Here is a 27,618-nt window from a genome sequence, read left to right on the forward strand (position 1 = left end):
TTTAGTCTTATTGGTAGAACATGTTATGTGTAAGTATAAAGATTAAAGAGAAAAACTTTTATATATTTCGAGTGGCTTATTTTTGAAATAAACAATTTTAAGGTTATAGTAAGGTTTGTTCTACCAATAAAAAAATTATAGTTAGGAGTACCTATATAATATATATATTATATATAATATTTTACTAACAACAACTTGTGCATCGACTTAGGTATTAAATTATGTATGTATTGTTATGATCAAAACATGTTGGCAGATGTTTACACAAATGAAAGCAACAACTCTAATTAGTACATAAGTACTGTTAGTATAATACTATTTATTAGTCACATTACGCAATCCGATTTGAATAAATATATGATAATGAAGTTAAGATAGATTTGAGTTTTTAAATAAAATTCTAAACTAAAACTTAAAATAACTTTTATTATCTTGTCTACATTTTCAAGAAGAGTGATAAACAGTATTCTATGAGAAAATGATCAAGTTTTTTATGTTTAAAATCTCCCGCTTACTTCTACTATATCAAGTTATTTTCCCGCAAGTGAATATTCTATACAGGAGACTGATATCCTAAACATTGCCATAGTACTCGCATTCATAGCCAATAAAATCCCAAATGAGGTTAAAGAACTAATAAAAAAAATATTTTTCCATCAAAATAAACCATGGATTTTAGTGTAGTCAACTTATTTTCATAGAATATTACTTCAAACGAAGCACATTTCGTGTAACGAAACGTTGAGTTGATCGTATCACGGTCGAATGGTGATTCCTATCGCTGACGATTTAAATATTTACAGTTGGATAGATTTAAATAATAAAAAAAAAAAATGAAACGAGCAGTTGAGTAAAAAGTAAAGCTGGTAATCAAAACAAAAGAATTTATAGGTAAAAATATATATATATTTTTTTAATCCTACTGAAAAGCACTTAGGAACAATAACGTGATTAGTCCCGGACCTTGGAATGTCGTCGAGGACCTATAATCGTCCAAAAATATCACATTTGGCTCGGACATCAATTAGTACGTTTGGTGCAGATTACATACACGCGCTTATACCTACTGCTACATAAAATAAATGCATTTCAATTTTACAAATATCTTTCATTTTACAAAAGGTAACCATAATCATCGTCATTCGTGGTATAACATAATATGTTATATATTATTATAAAGATAATACAATATCTAATGGAATATATATATATATGCATAAGAATTTCTGAGCAGAGGTCATTATACCACCGCACGACTGTCAGACGCGCGCTACAGCTAGTCCGCCACCTGACACAAAACAACACACCAGTTTCTCTCGCGGACGGAATAGTTAATACTTCTCTCCTCCTCCTTCTTGCCATTGGCCCGATAAATGCGCGCATGACCCATTTATGACCTACTCTAAGAACTGTGTCTAATTTAAAAAATAAATAAATAAAACGTCCAGAGAAATATCCGAGAACACTTAACGCCACGCAAAAGCGGTCTTTCAACTAAAAACCGTGTACGGTTGTATATAATATAGTCATCTACCGGTCTTTTACAAGTCGAGAATTATTATATTATATTACAGCCAAATGTCACGGAACGACATAAAAATATCAACAGACAACGATTGTAACTGTCGTGTATAATATGTAGTATGCTCGGTAGTATGTATGAGCGTATAGATACTTCTAAAAGCGACCGACAGTCGCACAATTAGACATAACTATACAGTATACATACAATATGATTGCGGATTTTTTAAACTTATTATAATAATATACTGAATTGGCATTTTTTTGTTGTAACTAATGAGGTATGCACGTAAAAAATACCAACGACCTCATTTAAAGTAAAAAATAATTATATAAATAAACTCATATAGGTATAAGAAAGTTTTAATGGTTTTATAAACATATTAAAAGCTGTACCTATGTTAATGATAAATTAAAATATATAAATATACCAGCTAAATGTAAAAACTGTATTCTCAGTAAGTGTAGATGACAATGCGAAGAATATAATATGCAATTTAATTCATTTTATAATCTAAAGCAGCCATATTATGTCGCAACGTATTTTTTATAATAACAAACAAGTCCCCGGAATTCACCACTGTAGAATAGTTGAGTCAATGTAACAATTTAGTTTTGATCGTTTTTTACCGATGCTTTAACAGCCCTTTAGTTTTCCGTTTTCTAGTCGCTAGTTCCTCGAAGATTCATCGATTCAAAATGGCAGGCCAATGGGGGTCGTTATAAACAACTTCAAGAATAGCATTATAAAGCTTTCATAGTAATGTATGTTATTGAGAAGTGTTCATTTTTTATGTATTTGCACTCATTACTTATTATTTATTATATTACTGATTATCCCGAGTGAATTATTAAAAATGGATGAAAAAACTTCAAATCGTGGCATTTTTATAAGTAATTTATGTAAATATGTTTAATATCATATCTAAAAACAAAAATTATGTTGAATCCTGTTGTCTAGTCTAGATCAAGACATATAAAACAACTAGATAGGACTACGGGATAATATTGAAGTCAGCCGCCATATGCCAACAGGGCAATGTTTACAAAATCGCATGGTTGATAAGAATATTTATTAATGATAACAAAATTAATATAAATATTTGTACTGTAGTATATTATGTACTTATTACTACTTTATGTAATTTAATTTGTAGTTGACATTTTGGCTATAGAATATGAAAAGAAATTCGTTTTTTCATTATTTGAATTATTATTTATTATCACTTATCAATATAGGTATCTTATCTATTGAGTTTTTATGTAAACATTGCCCTGTTGGCATACGACGGCGCGACTTCAACGTTCTTATGGTAATGTAATTCACAGTCGGCTATCTTTATATCTATATATCTATATCTATCTATATCTATCTATCTATAGTTGTTTTATATGTCTATGGTCTAGATAATATTATGATATAAATGCATTTCAGTCTTTTGTGAAGTATAGGCAGAAATAAATTCTAAATTTTGGGAACAAGCCCAGAAAATTTAATTGGTTAATTAATAGATATTTTATAATGGATAAAAATTGTTGTTGCCCAAGCCATTATTAATCGGGGTCGAATTAAAAGTAAATCTAAAAAAAGAATTAAACTCATCTTAGTTCACATACCACCAGTGGTTTATAGGATTATTTTAAACATATTTCATAAATATATTTGAGGACATTTTACCGAGGTATTAAATAAGATGATGAATTTGTAATAACTAATAAATGGTGTAAAAATGATTATAAATGATTTTAGCGGATTGATTTAATGGAAAATTATAAAAATCCCTGAAAGGTATATTAAATCCAGCTCGTCAATTGTATAGTGTTCTCCAGTCGTAACTGCCTAAGTGCAATAATACGATGGAAATATTCAAATGTTGAATAATAATCAGCAAAATCTATGTATTGTTATTTCAAATGAACTTTAACTAACACCGGTTAATTAACGTGGTATTATATTAAATAGTATAGGTATATATTATGCATAGAGAAGAAAAGTTAATGTTTTTGCCATTTTATTCATAATACCTTTGCGTAAAATGTCAACAAACCATTAAATATTAATTAAATATCAACTAGGTTAGTAAAGTCTGCACTGAGCAGAAATAAAACACCGTCAGAATTACCATATTTTAAAATTAATAATAAATTATAATCAGTAAATATTTATTTTATTATCATAAATCTAAATACAATTTAAAAATGTTATAATAATAATAACAATAATCATTTACCATAATAATATCATATTATGTATTATAATCTAAATAATAATAGCTAATAATATATATAAATTACAGCTGTCCATTATAAAGCAAATTATGACCTAGATTTAAAAGCGTATAAAAAACTATTACCTATCCAGATTTAAATGTTAAACAAATCGATGTCCACGCATTTGTTTAAACAAAAAGTAGAATAGGTAGATAGTAGATACTTCTAATCACGTAATATCATAACATTCAAAACATAATTAACTACTACGATACCACGTTTTTAGTATTCGTTGGTAATAATTATTATATTGAAGAAACTTAAATACGATTTGAAATTACTAACATTAATTGAGATAAAAAATATAATAAGCTGAACAAACACAATTCATAATTCTCAAAGGTGATATAAAATGCATAACAATTCATTGCATCGTCTTTTTGAAAAGAATTTACAGTGAACTGTGAAGTTAAATCACCAAAATGTATTTTAAAATGATTTGAATAGTAAAAACTAAACATATTTTGAACTATTGAGTAATTATAATCAAAATTGTATCAGCGCACAACACGTGTTTGTTTTGAACTAAAGGTACCTATATATTATTATAAACATATGTTTGGTGATTTGTAAAAAACAAGTGGAATCAATACTTCCTTTCAAAAAATCAACAGAATTAAATAGAACACCCGAATTGACGAATACTATGATGCGCTGACATGGAAAGCGTCCCAATAAATATTTTCGGATGTTGGCTCAGCTTAGTGAATAGTTTTATTTTAAAACACGTTTCACCACGTGGGTAAAGTTCCTTCAAAAACCGTATTTATTTTTTAATAGCAGCAAATACTATTTCAACAGTTTTGTCGACACATATTAATTTTTTTTGTCAACAACTTAAAATTTGAACTGCCTAATTTACATGAAATGATTTTAAAAATAAGTCTTTAACATCTATATGACAATTATATTTAGTTGGGCATTTTTTTTACAGCATTTATTTGATGATTAATATAATTATAGCAATCTGATCATATTCTTCATAACATCTAGGATATTATATTAGTATTATAATTACAAATATTTTCACGCGCTGGATCTATTACGTAAATATCTACTATATAGGTATATTTTTAAAATATTTGTGTCACTGCAGTGAACACTATGTGATATATACTATGAGGTAACCTGAAGGTCGTCTAACACGTCCATACGTTGTCGCCTTTAATGAGTTTAACTGATAAAAATAAGACAAAAAGAAAAACGTGCTCGGGGCTATCACGGGTATGTCATAAAGACTAATGACAATATAATTGTCGAGAATAGTCGGTAGCACTATTATAGCAGTGATATAATATACTATTTATGCAACAGGGAAATAATTTTTGTACGGAATCATCACATGGTTTCAAACGGCATATCCTGTATAATATTTATAATGCTCAAATGTAAAATGTATAATATTATATAGATATACAATAATGTATAATTTATGGTCAGAAATCGTATCCTTTTCTTTTCAGCTAGTCCTGTTACCCGACTATTGTTTAAGTTCAAGGACGTGGTAATTATGACAACTGGTTATACTACTCTTTCCTTATGCGTACGTGATGTACAAATAATGGTGGGAAAGGGTGTCGGAGGAGAGTGTACATCAAAAGCGTCATATGTTCAAAAGTGTAATTCGACACCGAGAAAATAATAAAAATATATAAACAAACAATAAATTGGATTCGTCACCGCGCACCGACACTCACCTAGTTATTAGCGAAAACGATATTTCGTTGTGTTCAGTGTTAACGCTAATTCAATAGTAAAAATAATATTATGAGCTAATATAAATATGTTAACAACTTGGATTCGAATTGGAAACTTTCGAACAGTCAGAACGTGAATCGAAGTTTTCAGTGGTACTATGGATGACGAATCCCTCCCCTCCCCCAAATTAAAAGTGTTTAGTATAGGTATTATACTACATATTATATTATGCATACGAATATTGATCTTGTTTCACATTAAAGTTGACAAATCGACGACAACGATGACCAACAGCATTGATAAGTAGTAACGGCAATTTATTACACAGATCGTATTTATTATCTAACATATCATATTACACTTATTATATTATTGTTATCCAAAATATGATTAATGGTTCCAAAACGAAATTCATAGGGAACAAAATAAAAAAATAACGCATGGGATAATATGTTTTATGGGGTTCTCCAAGGGCGTGGTTAGGGTTTTTACGTACATATTACGTGGCCATTAGAGTTATAGACTATAATATATATTATATTATAGTTTTAGAGACTCTTAGCGAAATTTAATATAGAGTGTACAATCGAAGAAGTATAAACAATAAATACTAAATATAGTGAGTAAATGTTCGGGATAACGAAACGACGGCCGACTACAAACGTCAAACACATATAATAAGTCGCGTTGTTGAGTTTTGATTTACGACGACGGAGGCGGCGACAACGTGCCGGTTTCCACAACTTTGAACCACCACCGACACCGATCCAACGTAGTACGATTATTATGTAGGAATGTGATCACGGGCATTCCGACGCGGGAAACGTGATCGTGGAGGTTTTTTCCCGTAGCACGTATTGTATCAAACACGGACACCACCACCCGCGCGTAGGTTATCCATCAACAATAATAACAATAATATCGTTCACCCCCGCCCAACTACCACAAGAAGGGTACGTGCGTGTGTACTTCATGTGAGCATAGTATAACATTTTATTCAGAGTATATATCAGATACCTATTATACTATGGTCTATGAGTAATGTATATTCAACCAATCCAAATTTCAATATAAGTCATATTTTTTTATGTATTTTTTTAAATAGAAAGTATGATTATTTAATAAGTATTTATTTACTTTCCATATTTCATTTAAAACTTATAAACGTATGAGTATATACGACGACATATTTTATCGTTTCGATAATAACCTATAATATATTTAGGCACACTAATACTATTACGAATACTATAATTGGTATTTCTATACAATAATATGTACGCACTCGATTGACGAATAAGCATAAACTAATTGGGTTAGTGGTAAACAAGTTACTAATTTGAAAATAATACAATATATCCAAGCATCGTACGATATCGCAGTATTGACTACGATTTATAATACTGAACCGCGATACTAAAAACTATATTACATAGTATACACTATATACTATATATATACACTATATACATATACGGCGTACATATTATATAATAATAACCGAGTTGACTACGAGGTTCTGTAGAAAATAGATCCTGGATTCGACACAATGATAGAAAATTATGTAGGACAAAACTGTTTTTATTTGCCTCTTGAGTTTATTTTAGTACGTGACCCATACTATATCAACGACCGATTTATTTTCGATCACCTCGAAAATTAACTTTCTATATTTTTGAATTAAAGAAATGTGAACTACGTTTCTTACAATAAATTATTATGTATAAATGTTTGAATTATAAAAACAATAAAATGATCATTTCATGTGCATATGGTACGCTTAAATATGATAAATTATGTTAATCTGTTTATGACGATGTGTGGAACTCGAAAATTATGTCACCCGTCTTTCTGTAAACATACGTTGGTTATATCAATAATATATAATACCAGTCGACCGTTAGCGATCGATCGGGGAGGAAAGTGATGACGAGAGCAACAGGTAGGTACATTACACGGGAGAGGGGTGGAGGAAAATGACACGCAAATAAGCATTAACGCGGGACATCGCGTGCTAGTGCGACGGCCCGAACAGAGGGCGGCTGGTCGGACGGCAGCGGCGGCGACGTGTCGGCCCATTTTTGGTCACCGGCCACCGAGGGGTAACATAATGCGCTGCTGCTACCAAAGCCGCGGCCTGCTGTTCGTATAATAGCGTCAGCGTGGCGCATGCGCGTCTATTTAAAATGTTACGCTGGCTACAGTCACACAAAAATAAACGAGGATCTAGGCCGACTGGATCCACGGCAAAGCTATAAATATCAGAGGCGGCTGCAGGCGCCCCAATCATACTATGTATATAATATAATAATGTATACTTAAATACGTATGCGCGTGTGTATGTGGTGAATGAGCTACTATATGCCATCTGTCCCCCAAAATCCCGAAGCAAAAATGAAATATGTAGGTTTGTTTTTACCACGCCAATGTAAAATGCCAAAAGCCAAATTATTTAATAATCATTATTCCGTTGCTTGATTGCCGTCAAGACGTCTGGAAGCAATCTTTTTTGAAATTAGAACGAAATGACTAACAATATTTATGATTACATACTTTATAAGTCCGCATCCGCATCAGGTAGAGCTCAAACCCAATTCGCATATACAAATCAACATTGTTTATTGCTAGTATATGCGGGGGTTGTCTAATATAACTTCAATCACAGACATTTTTTTTTACATTACAATTGAAACATTAGAAACCAATAGTCATAAACTCTTAAGTAGTCTTTTGTTGAATATGATTGAAATAAAAACGAAATATATTACAACTTGAAAGAACGTATTGAATTAGAGTTTTTATTTTCTAAATATAAAACAAACAATAACAAAAAATAAGAACGGGTACCCATGCATAAAGAATAGTTGGGCACTCTTTTTGATTCGTTCAATTATTCAATACTAAATACTATTAGCTATTAATTAATACTACAAAGTATAAATCCAATAAATTATCAATCCAGTGCAAAATAACTAATACGATTGAAAACAAAACTTAGTTTTTGTAACTTTTTACAATAAATTTTTGTGTTTATAAAAACAAATTAATTAGAATTCGTAAGTTCTATCGTTGTATGTCTATACTGTGCGGTTTTTTTAACAGTCAATAACACTTGCCATCTTGAAAAATATAAATATTTAAAAAAATATTTTTAAAGTACTAAATTACAAAATATATATATATTTTTACTATTTTTTATCGTCATTTTTAAAATATTACATTTATGAACAGCATATAATTTTTGATTTCATATTCTGAAGCTGAATATTTTTCAGATAATTTTAGTTAAAAGTTATGCCCTTAAAAGTTTTATTTTGCAGAGTGGATTGGACAGGGGTACCCAGAAAATAGTGTGAAATATTTCTAAAAAACTTTAATACTACTTATGAGAATAAGTAAAAGAATCCCATTTTTAAGTACACGTCAATAAACTTGACAAATAAAAACTTCCCAAATTAATTGATTTATACGAATAATAAAAATATTTATTTTTTAATAAACAATTATTTTTTTTTTTTGGTCTTGAAATTATAAATTTCTGCTACGACTACTAAAAGGCCCTTAGCATTACATTTGTACATTTATTTACATTTTAATAATTACTTATTTAATTAAAATTGAGAGAAGAATACAAATATATGGAAAAAAAATTGTATAATCGATAGGGTCGTATTATACAATTAGGTAATACTGTTATATATTTATAATTAAATATAAAATCGAAAAATAAGTGAAACCAATTAATATGTGTAATGTGTACACCTTACCTAACATCATGACCACAAATATAGTTTTAATAATTTCAACATTACTTATAAAATGTGTAATTATCAAAAGCTAAACTAATATATTAATACATATACTTATAGTTTTTAATTATAGAAAATATGCCAAAGTATCATCTATCTTAAATTAAAATTAATCTCCCAATATGACGAACATCTCGTTAGGACGGACAAGAACCTTGATGAAATTATATTTTCATCTGCTCCACGGAGAACTAGATGATATAAATAATTTGATATATCTCATACATGTATTATATTTAGCTTAACATTTATAAATAGATAATACGAACTATTCATCACATGAGTCATGCAAATGATTGAAGCTTTAATAGTAACTTTATATATTTAACAATGAAACAACTTATACTAGATAAATTATTGAAAAATTAAAATACCTACCATAATAATATTCATTTTATATTAAATATTTATATGTACCTATATATATTATTATGAATAACAATATTAAGAAATACGTAGGTAAATTTAATTTGTCTAACTATATCTTCATGAAAATAATGTTGAATAGACGGAGGTGTAACGTATTAAGTGCATTATTTATTATTTTTAGGATTTTCTTAGGATTAAAATTACAAAACGTATAAAAATATTACCGTCAACAATTATAAATAATACAAGATTAATTTTGTTTTACGTTAAATATAACCAATTACTAAATATACCAAATTATGACCATATACCTACGTTTTAATGAATTAAATTTTCAAAACATGCTTTGTAGGAGACCTTTGACGAAACTAAGTCCCACCGTAATTTCACGGTAAAAAAAAATTTAAAACATCAAATTATCTTATAGTAGTGTAAATAATGGCAAGAAATCTGTTAAAAAAAATCGCCAACTACTGAAGGGTAGGTGACTTGTGTATCGGAAATAACTTTATATTATACTTATTATTACTGTTATAATTTAGAATACGGGTTACTTTCACTCGTTTCCCAGATGCGTATGGCAAAACATGTTGTACATTGTACACTATATAATTGTGCCTAAGCAGAAAAATTCGTGCGAAAACGAAACCACAAACACCCAAAAGTATAGGCATGGGAACAGCTTTCACGATCTCGAATTTAAACGATAGAACAAATCTTCAGAAATTTGTAACATAAATATACGTCTTGATAAATACTAATAAATAATAACATTATAATATTTTATATTATAATTTAAAGGTACCATTTAATTTATAATACATTTTTACTTTTATTATAAACAATAATATAACAAGGTCATCAGATAAATAAAGTTGAAATTGAAGAAACCTCAGTTAATATTAGGTGAGAGTGGATTGCACTTTTAACTCAAAGTGGGGAACTTTGGAAAATTAGAACTATAGTAAATCAGTAAAAGTTACTACTTGAATCTAGTATCTTCCCCCCGCCTAATCAATATTTTTGAATTTAGATTAACGTATAATGGACTATACGTCGTAGGAAACTCTATTAATCGAGTATTATGGGTCTATGACGTTCAATCTATTCATCCATACATAATCGATACATGATGAGCTAATTTTCGTCGGAAATAATACCATCTACGTCATACGATTGGATGCATTAAGTATTGTTTAAATGTTTTAAAGATTATATTATTATCTTTAATAGCAACGGACGGCACTACGATAGCTAGTTAAACCTCGAGTGTGGTTATTCTTCATAACTACCATACGATAACAACGAACGCTAACAACAATATTAATATATTAATATATTGTTATCTCGCGAATCGGGTACGGCAGCACGACGGGCGGAACTCAATATAACAGTACCTATAATATTTTTTGTGCACAACCGCGCCCGTATGGTATATGAACAAGTGAAATTTGGTGGAAGATAAATCGTAAACGCTCGATGACGGAAGCTGCCGCGGTGGGGCACGTCATCGACATTTCGCTATCAAAACGGTCAACGGTTGCATTCTATCAACCACAGTCCACAACACTAGCTTACAACTCGCTGTCGTCGTTTCTATATTTATTTGATTGGAAGGGAAAGCAAATCCCACTTGGCAACGGTACAGTGGCGGTGACACAAAGCAAAAAAGTTTCTTACACATCGTATACCGTATACGTGTATGTTTATGCCTTTGCAGAGGGTGTCCGACAGCATTACCGACAATATTAAGTGTATCCACACCTCCTACGATCAAGAGAAATCAAAAACAAGACTGTTAAGCATCTCAACAAAACGGGGATTTTAGGCAACCGTTTAATAATTAGTGGCAGTTTAAATTTTAAAATGTCATACAAATTATTTCCTAAATAATAGGTTAATTCGAATGTCGGTTTTTGAATAACTGTTAGGTATTACTAGAGAAATCCAAATAGTATATAAACAAAATTTTAATTTTTAATTTTTTTATCATTTATTTAAATATACACAATCTGTAAATATTATTTTACAATAAGTGTATGTGATGGAGGTGACATGGCTTGACTCGCTTGAGTGGCAGGAGATAAGAAGTCGCCCATTGGAGGCACTTAAGGTCGGGATGTAAGGCTAGGATGTAATGTGTTAGCAAGAGAGAGAGTGGGATTATAAGATTAGGGGAGGTAGAGGTATACATTTTAATTTTAATGTCAAAAATCAAATCCTGCTAAAAGCAAGAAAAAAGCCCACTAAAATAAAATCTTTTTAAAAAACTGTAATTCGTTCACTCCAAGTAAGCAGACATTGGTTAGTCTTTTAGGCATAAATCCTAAATGTAATGGGGTGAGAGGTAAGGCTACATAATATAACATCATACTATGGTTCTTGTCAAATAATACGACCAAAGAGTATCAATTTTTGAGGTGCCTAAACATAATAATAATTTGAAGATCGTAAATAATTTTAACCATCTAGTTCTAACAATAAGCAAATACCTAATCATTATGATTCCCACACAATATGTAATGTATAATAATAATAAAATATTGTTGTAATAGCGTAGATGATCATCGCGGAGGCCCTCGACACCCAACGGAAACGATCGCACAGGTAACAAGCGGAGGCGTTTTTGGAATTAATAAAAAAAGGAAAAATCAAATACGCATTCAATGTCATCGGATCGAATGGTTAGGGTGAGGGGAAGGGGAGAAGCGCACCAAAAGGAATCCGTCCGCTTCCGACTACAAACACCGTTTCTTGTACGCTGTACATAGCCGTCAATGCTGCATTGCTGCCGCGGCGTAACAACAGATAACCGATGGAGTGAAACGAGAGGCGGTGAGCGTATCGCGGAAATAAAACGTTTCGAGACACCTTGTGGCGAGTACCATATTATTTTATTAAGGCCTGCAGTTTTTGATATACCTAATTATATTCATTTGGTTAAACTCATCAATTATCATTCTGTTTTCATCTTCACAATACACGATAACTACCAACGTTAAATTTTCCAAAATGTAATCTGCCTATCACTGATTTTTTTCATATACACCGGATTACTAGAGTATAGACAGCACAATACACATGAATAAGTACCAATTACACAAATAAGCGTACGACAGGTAACAGTTGCGTAAATTATGCAGAAATATGTCTATATTACATATTGACTAATATTTTATCCGTATACACTACTAAACATTTTTAAACTTAATTAAGTAAATCATTTTAGAAAATTTATTCCAACCCGTAAATTTTTCAAAATATATTGGTGTAAATGTAATTTGGAACGAACAAAATTAAAATCTAATAAGAATATGGTACTTAATAGGTAATTAAATTATTTAAAATACAATAGAATTATGTTACTCATATTTCTACATATTAAATATCAATTTACATTATAAATTATAATGCAATTTTTATCAGTATTAATAGTCAATCGCTATTAGCTACATAGTATATACTTCCTCCTATACTACCATTTAAAGTCCAGATTGATTTTATTTCTATAATTTGAAGTTTGATCTATCATACTACCAGTGGGTGGTCAACAGTTAAATTATCTTTAATACTACACAATTGTAGGTATAGGTACGTATTTTGTATAACTAAATTATGGAATAATTATGGAGTGCTCCATTTTCTCACAATATTCCATACACAGTATTGTAGATATGACTATTATTGTATACATTCATATTATATAGTGCATTCACGTATAAATTATTATTCCGATTATTATTAACAATAAGTAAAATATACAATTTTGTTAATATTAAAAGGTTAAAAATCAGCTAACTAATTGAAATTTTGAGTCGAATAAAAACCAACACGAAAATTAAAAATACGAGTTCAGAACGATTGGACCACTCATGTAAGATTATTGAAGAATCTGAAATCCGAATAAAAATGTAAAACAGGATTCTCGCATTTTTAATTTAAATATTATGCTTTCTTTATTTTCGGGGTCACGAAGTACTTAACAAATATAATACTAAACATCATAATATTAGAAGCAGTATTAATAACCTTATCACAGTACAACTACTACGTAGTAAACAATAAGCAATTAACATTAAGATGCCTTAAATTAGGTTAAAAACTTAAAAATAGTCTCTTTGATTTAATTGTTTGGTAGCAACAACTAAAAGCTAACATTATTGGCTATTACCTATAGGCTATAGTTGCATTCATTTAAGCTCGATCACTCGATGTAGTGTAAAGGCTCATTTAGAACTGCATATTAGATGTAAAAATAAAATTATAATAAAACATACTAAATAGAATACTCCTACAAAAATCATATAAGCCAGTGATTCTAAATCAGTCTACATCTCAGAAGTGGTATGCAAAGAAAATAATTAAGTAAAAAAATTAGAACTATTATTGATACAAAAAACTATATTCATGACTCACGAGAAACAGAAAAAGTTCGAAATATCGAGTTTTATGGTAATGGTAATTTTTCAAGGGGATTGAGTTCGAATTCTGAAATTACGAAAAAATCGACGTTCGATATAATAAGAATAATACTATAGGTAGGTAATTAATTAAATTTTACACATTAATTTAGTTTTTAATAAGAGCCCTCCAACAACTGTGTTTTAAAGGTATTTTCTTTGAAGTGGTATAAAATATTTTTTTTCAACTAAGAAGGACGTATAAGATTTATCTACTGGGATATAAAATGGTTGAGAACTACTGAAATAAGTACCATTTGACTGACGATTATCAGATTAATGGTTTAGTATAACGTCAAGTTGACGTCGTCGACCTCATTATTATGTATCGTAATTTGTAGTACTTATGAAATATGAATATTCTGTAAAATCTAAAAACTGTTTCAATAACTTATCAGTTACTCAAATCAAAAATTGTAATTATACAGACCTAAAAATAACTTTTTGTACGTAAATAAAATACACCTACTTCCTTCCTCATTTTTAAAACCCAAATTTTACATAACATAATATAACCAAATCAATATAAATTATCAATCACCAATAAATCTAATAAAACAATTAATACCGATATAAGATACAAAAAATAATTTATACAATAATACCTAATAAATCTGTACACTAAGATAGAAACTTCTATTAATATTTCCTTGCCGGCTTAACAGTCTATTAACATTTTAATAAATATCAATCTTTTTGATAAGATAGTAAGTACTAGAAAAAAATGTTGTACTAGGTCAACAGTTTATTAGTCTATATATTTTTTAACGACTACCTGATTGAATAAATACGATGAACTTTTTAGATCTTCAATCAACATAAATGTCAAAGGTCAAAAAAATTATATGTTCATAATTAATATACGAGAAAAATTTAAAAAAAATACTGCATAATCTAAACACAGTTAATTTATTTACTACCTACATCTCTGATAACCTTTCAAGTCATTAGTATAATTGCTCTACTGCTCTAGTAACAACTAAGTATTTACATCTTCAACATTAGGTACCTATTAATATTTAATACTACATTAATAAGTTGACCCAACTGAAAAACTAAAACTACATAATATTATTATTTATTATGAATAGAATATGAATGAATTGACCTAGTGTTCTGATCTACCACATACCTACATCATATATTATTATGTACAGTTTGACAATGAATATATTTATGAATATGTATACAATTACACAGCAACACAATAAATAATAATAAATCCTTAATAGAGAAAAAATATTAGAGGTTAGCACCATGAAGATTGGACTGACCATTGTAGTGGCCTCGATTTTCACGCATGAAAAAACCTTAGGAGAATGGTCACAGTTCAGTTGGCACTATATTCGATCAGTTAAACTAGACTATATAGTAGGTACAGAAACAACAATATAAGATCTTAAACAGAAAATTAAATAAGATATAAATTAATATATTTCAGTTTAGAATCAATTTTCAATAATTTAGTTAAATTTGAAATCTTCCAAAATTGAATACCTAGTTAAATTGTTATATAAACTAATTTTAGTACTTAGGTTGGAGAATTTTTGATAAATAGTTAATTTTCTATAAAATGATCACATTTAAGATTAATTTAGTGTTTTACTAATCTCTTCTGTTATTTATTTTCTTAATGTTAATTAAAATATCAATAAATACTATTCTATAGGTACAGTAAAATATTTAAATATTTTAACCTAATAAAAATATAAACCTAGTTTAGAAAATTAAAAAAAATAAATATCTAATTAGTACTTCATATGAGTTATCTAACAATAATATCATCTAGCTTGTCCTAAAATAAATAAAAATAATACCAACAGTCAGTCAGCAGTCTAAAAAAATGTTAAACAAAAATTTAATAAATTTCATAGGTAGGAATCCTTTAAAATAATAATGATAATAAAGTATTAGGTATTACCTTTCCCTACTTTCAATAATATTAAAGGACATAGGTACTATCACTAACACAAATTACCTATCAGGTAACAGTTGTAAACATTAATTAAATTATGTATGTAAAATAAATTTAATTAGCATTGATGAATAGGTTAGTAAAGAAATATGGGTAATAAATGTTAAAATAATTTAAAACAGTCAACTTTAAATGAGACTTTAGGTTGATCCTATTTGATCCTGGAAAAGCTGCCAACACTTCAAAACTAAATATAGGTAGTGTGTAGGATTAGAACTTTTGTGAGCCAAGTCTACAATAACAAATGACAAGTGCCTACCTATAAAAATTATTTTGAAAATACTTCAGTTTACAAGAACATTATTATACTATTATGGAAAAGGTATGGACCTATTTTAATTTTTAATTCATATCAGGTCAATATGAATGTTCATTGCATTATTTCATAAATAATTTACAATTTATAAAAGGTAGTTATATCTACAAACTTCAGTGGGTATATTAAATAGGTGCCTAACTAATTTGTGAAATTAAACAAATATACCAGACTAATTAGTATTGGATAAATTCATAATTAACTCAATGCAGAAATTGAAAGTAAGCCAACATATAGGCCAACATTTTGGTAAAATCTAGTATCTTATGAAACTTTTTTCAACATTTAATCTAATAACTAGCCTAATAAAAAGAGTTTTAACAGATACCAAGATTAGCTGTTGGATTTTTTTTCTCTATAGGTACTTCTCTTATAACAACATTAAGATTATTTGTTATAAATATCACAATTATAATACACCGTAATACACATACCAGATACCTATACAATAATATAATACTTAAAATAAAATTAACTTCTGAATTAATTTGGTTACATTTATTTTAACAGATTAGTTATACATGATAATCAATATTAAATTATAGCATAAAAATCTCCAAGCAGGCAAAAGAATCCAAAATAATTGTCAAATTTATGTGATAACATTTTGGATAACAATTGAAAGTTAAAGTACTCTAGTACAAGCCTAAGCCTCTTCATTTCTGCTTAAATAGAAAATAACCAAAAAAATATTCTTATAGTGTACTGAACCTACTATTCTTTTAACAAAATATGTTTAAATTTTTTTTTTCAAAAATAACTCAACAAGTATGTATCTACCAGCAAAATGTATTAATACAACTAAAATTACATTTAATACAGAAGTCATAATATAATATGTAACTTGAGCTGTTGAAACTCTTAAGCTACAGAAACCAGATACTGTTATCACTGTGTAAACTTTAATAGATAATCAAATTAAATCACAAGTCTGTTTTGATGATGGGAAAAAAAACCCGAACCTTGAAGAAGGTAGTTATCGCTTATCTATCTTTTGTATGTTTTGTATAGGAACTACTTTTCAAAAAAATTTCGATTTGCAAGACAAATTATGTGACCGATCATTCGCATTTCGCGACTACAGTGGATCATCTAAGCGCGGTTAAGTCAACCGCTGTCTTCGATTTAACACTACTCATAATTTATAGCACTCAAGTCAGCGGATGATCTTGAAAATTACAAACGTTTACCTTTTTCTGTTGTTTTTCCCACGCTGGGTCCAACAGCCCTTCCCGTTCCCATTCTTCTTCCGGTTCCATGTACCCGTTACTGTAGTCGATGTCGTTCGAATGGCTGTTCATGGTGATCATTTGGGAACAGCACTGCGGTAGTTTTATTCCTTCGCGACGACCGTCGACGAATAAATTAGGAGTTCGATTTTCAAAGTGTTATCTCGATGGTACTACAACTGACAGGCGGTGCACCATAGAAAAATGTACTGAATAATTTTAAAATGAAAAAAAAATTTATGATTCTTAGCGACGGTAGATCGGTATTTTAAAGTTAAAACATTGGCTGTATATATATATATATATATATATATATATTTATTTATACTTTAGCGTGCGTATATTATTACTTTTATATATATATATATATATATATATAAGTTAAAACTATAAAAAAAACTGCACTAACGACCGCCGGTTACGCGTATATACATCGAAGCGAACGGTGTTGTTTTGTTGACGCGCCGCAGATGCGTTCTCGACGTTCTCGTTCGTCCCCTGCGCCCGTCCCGCGATCATCCTGTAACCGACTCCCACTCCGTGACAGCTGGACGCGCGCCACTGTTTTGCTCCCACCACCAGCGACGAAAAATCAGCGACCGCAGTGTGACCACGCACCGGGTGACGGGTTTTCTTTCTTACGTACAATCGTAATAACTCGTAAGTGCCTCCACCCACGGTAGGCCACAGGTTACGACGAATGACGATACTACCTAGTGTACCTGCCTAAATGCCTAAAATAAGAAGATTATATTGTACAAGTTAAGTACCTATTGTACATTTATGATTTATGCTACTATTGAACTGTAAATTATAATGGTCTATTGTAGTTAGTATACTATTGGTATATTTGGTATAAACCAGTGGCGTATTTTCAAATTTTTTTTTTTTTTTTTTTTTATTTTTTTTTTGGGGGGGGGGAGTGGAGTCCTTAGTTTATAATCCATATTACCTAGACATTTTTCTGCAGAATAAATTAAAATATAATATATTATGTATATGATAGCTAAGAGTGCTAAGACATTATGTTATATTATATGTGTATTATATTTCGGTGTATTTCAAAAGTCGATTTTATAAAATAAATTCTAGTTGTCTCGCTATTTTTTTATAACTCATCAATCACTTCATCAACTTCTCTGTGAATGTTTAAAATCGTCAATCCATTTAGTCTTTTCTAAAATAAAAGAGCCATTAACATTAATTTTGTAATTTAAATGTCTTTATTTTATTATATTATATTACCTCAGATATTGTGAAGTATGCTTGGCTATATAGTAAAAGTAAATTATTGTATGCTTACTTAATATTGACAAAAACACGCGATCACTGTAGTTGACTTTTTCTGGTATAAAATGTATAGGTACCTATATTTATTTTTTATTTTACAATGTTTTATTCAATTTGAAAATATAAGAACAATAATTGATGGTAATAATTTTTTTTTTTTAAATAGATAAAGATAACAGAGTGTAGATGACTCCCAATGGAGATACTATAAAAAAAAACATGAATATTAAAACTGAATTAGTTTGTCAGTAGATTTCTACGCCACTTGCGCTTTAGCCGTTTGGGAGGATTTCCAGAGATAGTCGAGGAAGAGATATTATCTTGTATGAGTGGGTTTCTGTGGTTTAAAATACGGTAGTATATACATAGCACTATAATAGCAGTACCTATTACTCTTGAAGCAATATGAAACTAACGAATACGAAATATGTATTATCTGGAACACAATTAGATTTTATATACCTAAACCTATAGTTTGCTATACATTATAATCCATCCATAATTGGTTTTTCCGTACGATAAAGACGATAAAATCTTTACAAAAATATACGGGTAGGTATCTTGCCTTTATCTCACTTTACCGTCGTCATAATGATATGCCAATGTATAGAATTTCTATACTATTGCTAACCTCGCCAAACGAACATTTAAATAATTTGTATTTTTTGGCTCTGAGGGGGACCCAGTACCTCTTTACCCTCTCCTTGTAAATAAGCCACTTTATGTACTAATAAACTATAAGCTATAAGTACAGTACTTCTTTACAAATTAAAATCGAATTAGTATACAATATTATGGAGGAATAATATTTTAAATTACCCAAATACCTAAAAAAAATTTTAATTGTATTTTAAATTGAAGTGTATATTGCATAATGCCTGTTGCCTACTATATATACCGCGAAAGTGAGGTTTCTGGATTTTTTTTCTGAAATAGTCGTAGATAATCGGATTGCGTATGTCCTATTGACAATACGAGTATAGGTGCTTAGGTCTGTACTAAGAGGGGTAGAGGGGGGGTCCTCAGGTCCGACACTATTATGGGCCGACCCAGACACAACTAAGTATTTTAATTTCAATGTCATAAAAAAAGTAAATAAAAAATCCATATTAGAAAATATTAAATATTAAAATATGTTTTTGTCATACGGTGTATAACCGCTGTACCTCGTTGGTTATAAGGTTGATAAAAACTGTCGATAGTTTTTATATATTATTTAATCATCATACTTATATTACGGGTTGGAAATAAATATTAAGTGTCGACACTATGATTCTATGGTCATTAATGCTAAGTTGTAGTAGGTTCACTTTTCTTTTTTCAACATAACTCAATACACGAGTTAGTTGTATAGCTACATATAATTTATTCTGTGGTAGCTCAACATATAGGCCGTATAGAGTTAAAAAGTTTTGAGAAAAAAAAAGAGCAGAGCCTATACTGCATTACTATTTTATTTTAATTCTAGATGACTATCAAAATTCAAAAGATATAACGTACTAGCTAGTACGAGTATTTTAATTTAGACAAGAACTTAACTCTTATTTAAGTGAAGAACATCATAATTATTCCAACCTACTTGTTGATAGTGATAATTAAACTAGATTATTTATGTAATATTTTTATAAAATTTTATTTGTTCAACACAAACCAACTCATATTCTGCCATTAAATGATAAAAATATTGCTTTTATTAAAAAAAAATCGACTTAATGGCAAAAGAAACTGACCGAAAAAATGAAAAAACCACTTGTTTTCAACTTTTAAAAATTTTATGAATTCAATAACAATAATTGTAATTCAGATCATCTGATAACTCTTAAAAGTCATTTTGTGAAATATTTTCCAACTAAATCCAAAAAATATAATTGGATTAATGACCCATCTACTGAAAAACCGTGATCAATTTTCACAAATGCTATTTGGGAGTAATTTTTTTTATACTAAATAATATTTATTGTTGTATTTTTGTCGTAAAATTAAAAATATTTAAATATTTTTGTCGTAAAATTAAAAATATTTAAATATTTAAATTATATGAAATTTATGTATACTGTAATTTATTTATTCGTGGAAGGTACAATTATTTATTTTTATTTTTAGAGATACGTGAACTAAAAAAGTTTGGGAACCGTTGATCTAGATAAATCAATGATAATAATTAATAACTTACTGTGTGTGAAAAATATATGATATACAGCATATTAGTTTATATTCATTCATCTTAATTATAAAAATAATTTTTAATAATTTTAATATTAGTAGTAATATACTTAGTAATATTAGTAGAATCTACCAATCCTATAATACAGTCTTAAAACTAACTTCAGAAATTAAAAAATACTTCAATTTTCTACTTTAAGTGTGCTGATTTCTAGCTGGTAGCGAATTGAATATAGTTAGTAATTTGGAGTATTGAAGATCGAAAATTTTGATCTACACTTTTAAAAAATGATCAGAAATCGGAATGCACTCAAAAAAAAAAAAAAAAACAGTAGAAAAACACTATTTTTTGACAATATCAATCTTGTTATTTTGTTGTAATTCAAATAGGAAAAGTTTTTCAGAATCTCAAAACTTGTAAATTGTTTTTAGTATAATGTACCAAAGGCATTTTAAAAATACCAAAATAGTACATAATATATAGTGTGGCAAGGACGGAAATTGACTTCCCTTCCCGTATGAGCTACGATCACTATTTTTGTCACGCCTCTGCCACCTCCGAAACTGCCTCTATCAACGTACCATAATGATGTTCTTGTCGTTCACGGTATCTTCGGTATCTAGATTCATCAAATTGTTTCATTGAACAGCATGGGGTAACACACTATCCAGCTTGTTTTAGATTTAGTCATATAGATATAGACAAACCGTACCTATGTACATAATAATATTACTGTGTAGAGTATATATTCCAAAAGTTGATGGCAAATCAATACATTTAAACGTGATTTTCTTATAAGTAATAACTAATAAATATGGAAATTGTAATTGAAGAGCAAAAGATATTAAGATTAAATTTTATTGTTTCAAAAATTCAAAAATTATTTTTACAATTAAGTTGTTTACATTTTTAATATACCTAGTTATTTACTTGATCATTCTTTTAAAAACTTTTTGAAAATAATGCATTGAAATTACTAAGTTAGCCAAGTTAGGGTGATATAAGTTATTGCAGATTTCGTAAGAATAGTAATATTGATAATAAAACACGAAACACATGATGTAAACGATATTATCGCGTATTTTTTATGATTAGTCGGTAGGTATCTACTTCGTGCTAATATTTGTACATTTAACAAAATGATTTATTCGTTCTCAGTAACTGATTATACATCGACTTATTACCTACTAAAATAATAAATGTGTCTGACGTTTATACAATGGTAGATTTTCGACATTTTTCAGGGGGGGGAGGGAGGTCCTTAAAAATAAAAAATAAAATGTATTTCAAAGTTATTATTATTTTGTTATTTTTAACAAGTATTGACTGTAATATTTTTAAATATATAAATCGGTGTCCCTGTAAATCCATCACTGGTAGTATTTAAACGTCAAATCTATGAAATTGTAATTTGTAAAGATACCTTGTACCTAGATCGTCGGGTATTCAGGTACAGGTTAATGTTTATTTAAAGTTAGCATATTAATATAATAGTATATCACATTATAATCACTGTTATAGTTTAAAATATGCGATACTTTTTAAAAATCTTTCATTCAACCCACTGAAGTTCCGTATTACTTATAATAGAAAAAAAATATTACCTACCTCTCCTCTCTAATGGCTAATATAATATATAGTCATATATTTAACTATAATAACCTAATTTTAGAAATCAAAGCAGACACACAGTCTCCTCTTAGAATCATTGTTTATATTAAATTTAAATGTTTTAATATTGAGTTGACTATAGGTGCACTCAAAACCTTCTATACCTACAGAAAAGTAACTTCCTTGAATTTTATTTAACTGCTATTAAAATAAAGGAGTTAACATTTTATTGTTCAAAAGAAGACACACCTAGCGACTTTGGGTAATGATTAATATGTATATATGACAATTCACTATTATATACTACCTTTATATCTAATCTATGTGAATAGTAAACATAAATACTCTAAAAATAAGAAATACTTCGAAATAAAATAAATAAATATTTAGTATATATAATTTATATGTTTGTTGAATATCATGCTATAAATATCCTTGACTTTTTTCAATTTAAAACTAAATGTGTACAAATCTGAAATCATTTTCCGTTTCCTTAAAATTAAATTTATAGTATGTATTGTTTAAAAAAACTATATTAAATTAAGGAAACGTGTATAATTGAATCATGAATTGAAATTGCAATTGTATTAAATTGATCCATATATTGAAATAACCTTTCTTATACACATCCTATAAAAATAAAACAACTAGATTGGATTTAGGAACCTCTAATTCTACAATATTATATTTTTCTTTAAGATTTTTAGATCTATTCTAGTCCTATATAGACATATGTACGAAATACGAGTATAGGTACTGAAAATTTTGCGGGAGATATTCTCATCGCCTAACACTTTGATCTGTATAATAGTAGTCCAAAAAGGGCATTGTCACCGATCTCCTTTCTCTAATTATAGGTATTCTTAAACGAAATAAAATAATTTCTCACAAAACTTGTTATTTAATTGGAATTTAAAAAAAATATCTGATAACATTTTACTAGAAAAAGTATTGGCAGAGACAATTACGACGACAATATGAGAAAATTCATATATTTTTAACACCTGTTATTTTTAAAACAATTTAACCATACATTTTATTATTTTAAGTATTTAAATCTAAATTTATCCTAATAGTGTTTTGTATTTTAAATAAATTTCAAATACTTTTAGAAAAAAAAGGCATACCTACAAAACCCATATAAAAGGAGAATGACGTAAATGATTATTTTATAATAATTATTAACTAGGTATAATTCTTAAATAACTCATAGATATACATAAATTAAGTAAGTAATAAATAAAAATGTAAATTATTTAATTGTATACATTGTTTTTTAGCTTTCAATCTTTTTTATTTTTTATTTGGGCATACCTATTAATTATTATACTCTCGGCAATATAGGTCATTGGACTTAAAAAGAAAATAATTAATTACATATTTGTGTAGTTACTAAATCTAAGTGTTAATTACTATAACAATATTATATAATATAATAATCAAACATTCGAATAATTACAATAAAAATAAATAATATGTTTATAGATTGTAATTTTTTGTATTTTTTTTTTATTTCTTAAATCTAATCCTAAAACTAAAGAGTAAAAAACTAGACCAAAAAATTAATAAAAATTTATTTTTATTTTTTGAGTGTAATTGTATTTTTAACAAATAGGTATGTAGTCAACAATATCTTTAATTAATGATATCGATTTTGATAGCCCAAGTGATTATATAATATGTCAATTTACTCAGAAGTTTAAATCTGCTGAATCTTTAAGTTTTAATATTAAAGTTGTCAATTTATAGACGACCAATTTCGAAACTGAAAATTAAAAACTCAGATAATATGTTTAATTTCACACAATGTGCGTTGATCGACTTAAGTTGAATAAGAATACCATTTGTGATTTTCAACAATTTACGATAATTTAGAATATGATATTATAAATATACTACCTATATGGTCGACAAATATAGGTAGGAATCTTATTTCATAAACAATAGGTGTAACAGATAGAAATGACTTTAGGACTAACTTTTTTCACATTAATATTATTTATTTTTATTTTTAGTACTGAAAAGAAAAAAAAATTTTGGATAAATTCAAAATAGCCTTTTTGTAAATCTGATTATAAAAACAATTTTTATACTAAAATTATTTATATAAGTCAAGTAGTTTATTTTAAATTTTTTTTTTTTAATTCAATATTTTGTTGGTTAAATTAATTTGAAACGCAATAACTTTTTAAAAATATGATTTTTGAGAATTTGCTGACATGAGTATATTTCTTAAATTATTTATTTATCATATAATATTTAAAAAAATTGTCATGCGATGAATTGGCATAATTTTTTTTTTCAGGTCTTTTCGTTACACTCTGTATATATAACGAATATCAATGAGTTGTTTAAGTCACTTTATAACATATTAAATGATACCTCCAAAAGCAATTTAAAATACATAAACAAGCACTTCACCACTAAGGTGTTTACTTGTCAATCTCATATTATCGTATGAACTACAGACTGAAGTAGCGTTGTATATGTCTCCTACATTCTACATGTTTATTATTTTTTAATATTTTTATTTCTGTGGTTGGCTAGTAGCTTATCACCGTTTAGTAAAACATTGGTATTATGAAGTGATTTATATACATGCACAACACATTAGAGTATACACTATGATTTATGACTCATAGAAATATATAACCCTTAGTGATTTTCTTATACACTATACAGGGTACGATTCACCAAGCATGCTTACCCCCTTATTTTATTAAAAACCTGATTTTTTGAATTTTGAAATATACTTAAGGACCATATTTTTTAATTCTTAATATTTTTTATACTACTTAATGTTAAGAAGTGTACTGCGGAGACACGATCTTCTGTTTTTTTCAGTTTAAGACCACCTTTTCACCTGTAAATTATTCAGTGGATATCAGACGTATTAGAATTGAAATTCATTCGAGTGATTTTTGAGTTATTTTACCTTGTGTTCTAGGGGTAAAAACCCCATGATAATGGATTCATGAAATATATGGTTATGGTGATTCAAAAATTGTATTCACTAATATTTAATATTAATCTATCAACATAAATAATTTGTAAAAATGACCAAGGTACAATAAATACTTGTTCCAATATTATTACATCTATTTTATATTTTTGTAAAACCATTTTTAAGGTCTATTATCAATTTACATTTTAATAACTATGAAACTATTCTTTTGAATTTTGAACTAGATAAATCAAAAATTTCAAACAAATTATCCACTAAATAATTTACAGTAAAGAAGGGGGATTCTCATTTGAAAAAAACTGTAGTTTGTATTACCACAGGATTCTTTTTAAGAAATCTAAAGTTTGAAAATATTGTTTAATTTTGTATTTAAATATTCAACAAATTTATTATTGAACGAAAAATAGGTAGTGAACAATGAGAATGTTTGATGAATCACCCTGTATAATATACTTATAGCTTACGGCTATATGCCTATTTAGTTCAAATGTTCTAAAATACGAAAGACTATGCTAATAGCCCGTGGATTATGAGTTATGGCTTTATTGGTTAGCTCATTTGCCAGTTTTTGAACCGACCATAACATCTTATACAGTACCTATACAGTTTACAATTTTTGTAGTGGTTCTTAAATCTTAAACTGTGGTTCATAACCCTTACCGGGCTCCGTTGTGGTATTGGTGCTGCACAAAATGGAACAGTTTGTGACATTTGGATTATGACATAGCAACCTGTTAAATAATACAATTTGTTGGTAACTTTTGAAAGTATATATTATTATTTTATAAGGTCTACAGTTATTGAAACTTTTTTTCTCGTGTTGATCTACCAGTTCCAGATTTAAATCTCAAATGGCCTAGGTGCAACTACATGTTAGAGGTCTATATATAAAAAAAGTTATTTATAAGACATATGAAAATATGACGCATTAATGATTAATTGTATATTTTTCGATATCTGATAAAAGTGAAGATGGATTGAAAAATGAAAACATTTTAATCAGGTAGGTAGGACCTCATGGCTGTTTCTTTGAATAGGGTCACACCTACCAAAACTGTATCCATAACAGTCCTAAATCAACAGTTACGAGAAATTTATTCAAATAACTAATCTTTTACTTGACCATTATTTAATATTTTTAATAATTTATCTAAGACATCGTCCCGAGTCCCCTAAAACAAACATAGTCTTGAGGCCCTTCTAGTGGACAGTGGTCGATTGCATTTCATCACCTTTGATAAATCTGACACTGACATAATTTAATCTTTATGAACATGAGATTTATTGTAAAATGTATTATAAAAATAAAATTATTTGAAAGAAAAATATGAAGACGGTTTGTGGTTTGAAAAGATTTTTCATCATCTGAGGTCCATGTCCACGCACTTTAAGTTCAAGTTTAAGAACTACTGCAATTGTTCACTGTTTAATATTTGTACTTCATTATATAGTATAATACATTATAAGGACTTTATACATTTTAGTTCCTTTAACTTTTTAATTTTAAAGTCTACGTAATATAGATAACGTGAAACGTTGTAGCAAAGACATTTTACAAACAAACTGAGTTAAGTTATCAAGAATCTTTAGCTACCTAACATAAATGAAAAATAAATTATTTTAAAATTATTCAAATAGATTTTTCACAACCTATTTCACATAAATGTACTATATTAAGTTAATAAAAACTGTAATTCATAAATAATGTTTATCCACTTTGCTTTGACAATGTGCCAACTTATCATTTAATTAAAATAATTTTTTAATGATAATTGCCATTTATTACCTAAAAATCAATTATAAGCAAATATAATATTTATATATTGATTTATAGGAGTTCAGTAATATTTCACATATTATATTTTAAAAACCTAAAAGTACTTATGTAATTTGAAACTAATATGATCAACCATTTATTTTAGAAGTTATATTAATAGAAT

At 28.2% G+C, this 27,618-nt stretch overlaps 1 protein-coding gene across 3 annotated transcripts in view; it reads right to left on the reverse strand.

Annotated features, from left to right (window-relative positions):
• The window catches only part of Actn (alpha actinin), a 32,076-nt gene extending 13,968 nt beyond the window's left edge, over window positions 1-18,108 (reverse strand). For 2 of the 3 annotated variants that reach the window (XM_015520904.2, XM_015520910.2), the window contains exon 1: window positions 17,610-18,108. In XM_015520904.2, coding sequence (XP_015376390.1) covers window positions 17,610-17,729 — 120 coding nt within the window. In that variant the 5' untranslated portion in view covers window positions 17,730-18,108. The remainder of the gene's footprint in view (window positions 1-17,609) is intronic. The other variant, XM_015520897.2, reaches the window with a different exon arrangement.
• Between the last annotated feature and the right edge of the window lie 9,510 nt (window positions 18,109-27,618).

This window comes from Diuraphis noxia, unplaced genomic scaffold, assembly GCF_037042655.1.
Source record: "Diuraphis noxia isolate RWA-SAM2 unplaced genomic scaffold, SU_Dnox_SAM2 contig0003, whole genome shotgun sequence".
Taxonomy (NCBI): Eukaryota; Metazoa; Arthropoda; class Insecta; order Hemiptera; family Aphididae; genus Diuraphis; species Diuraphis noxia.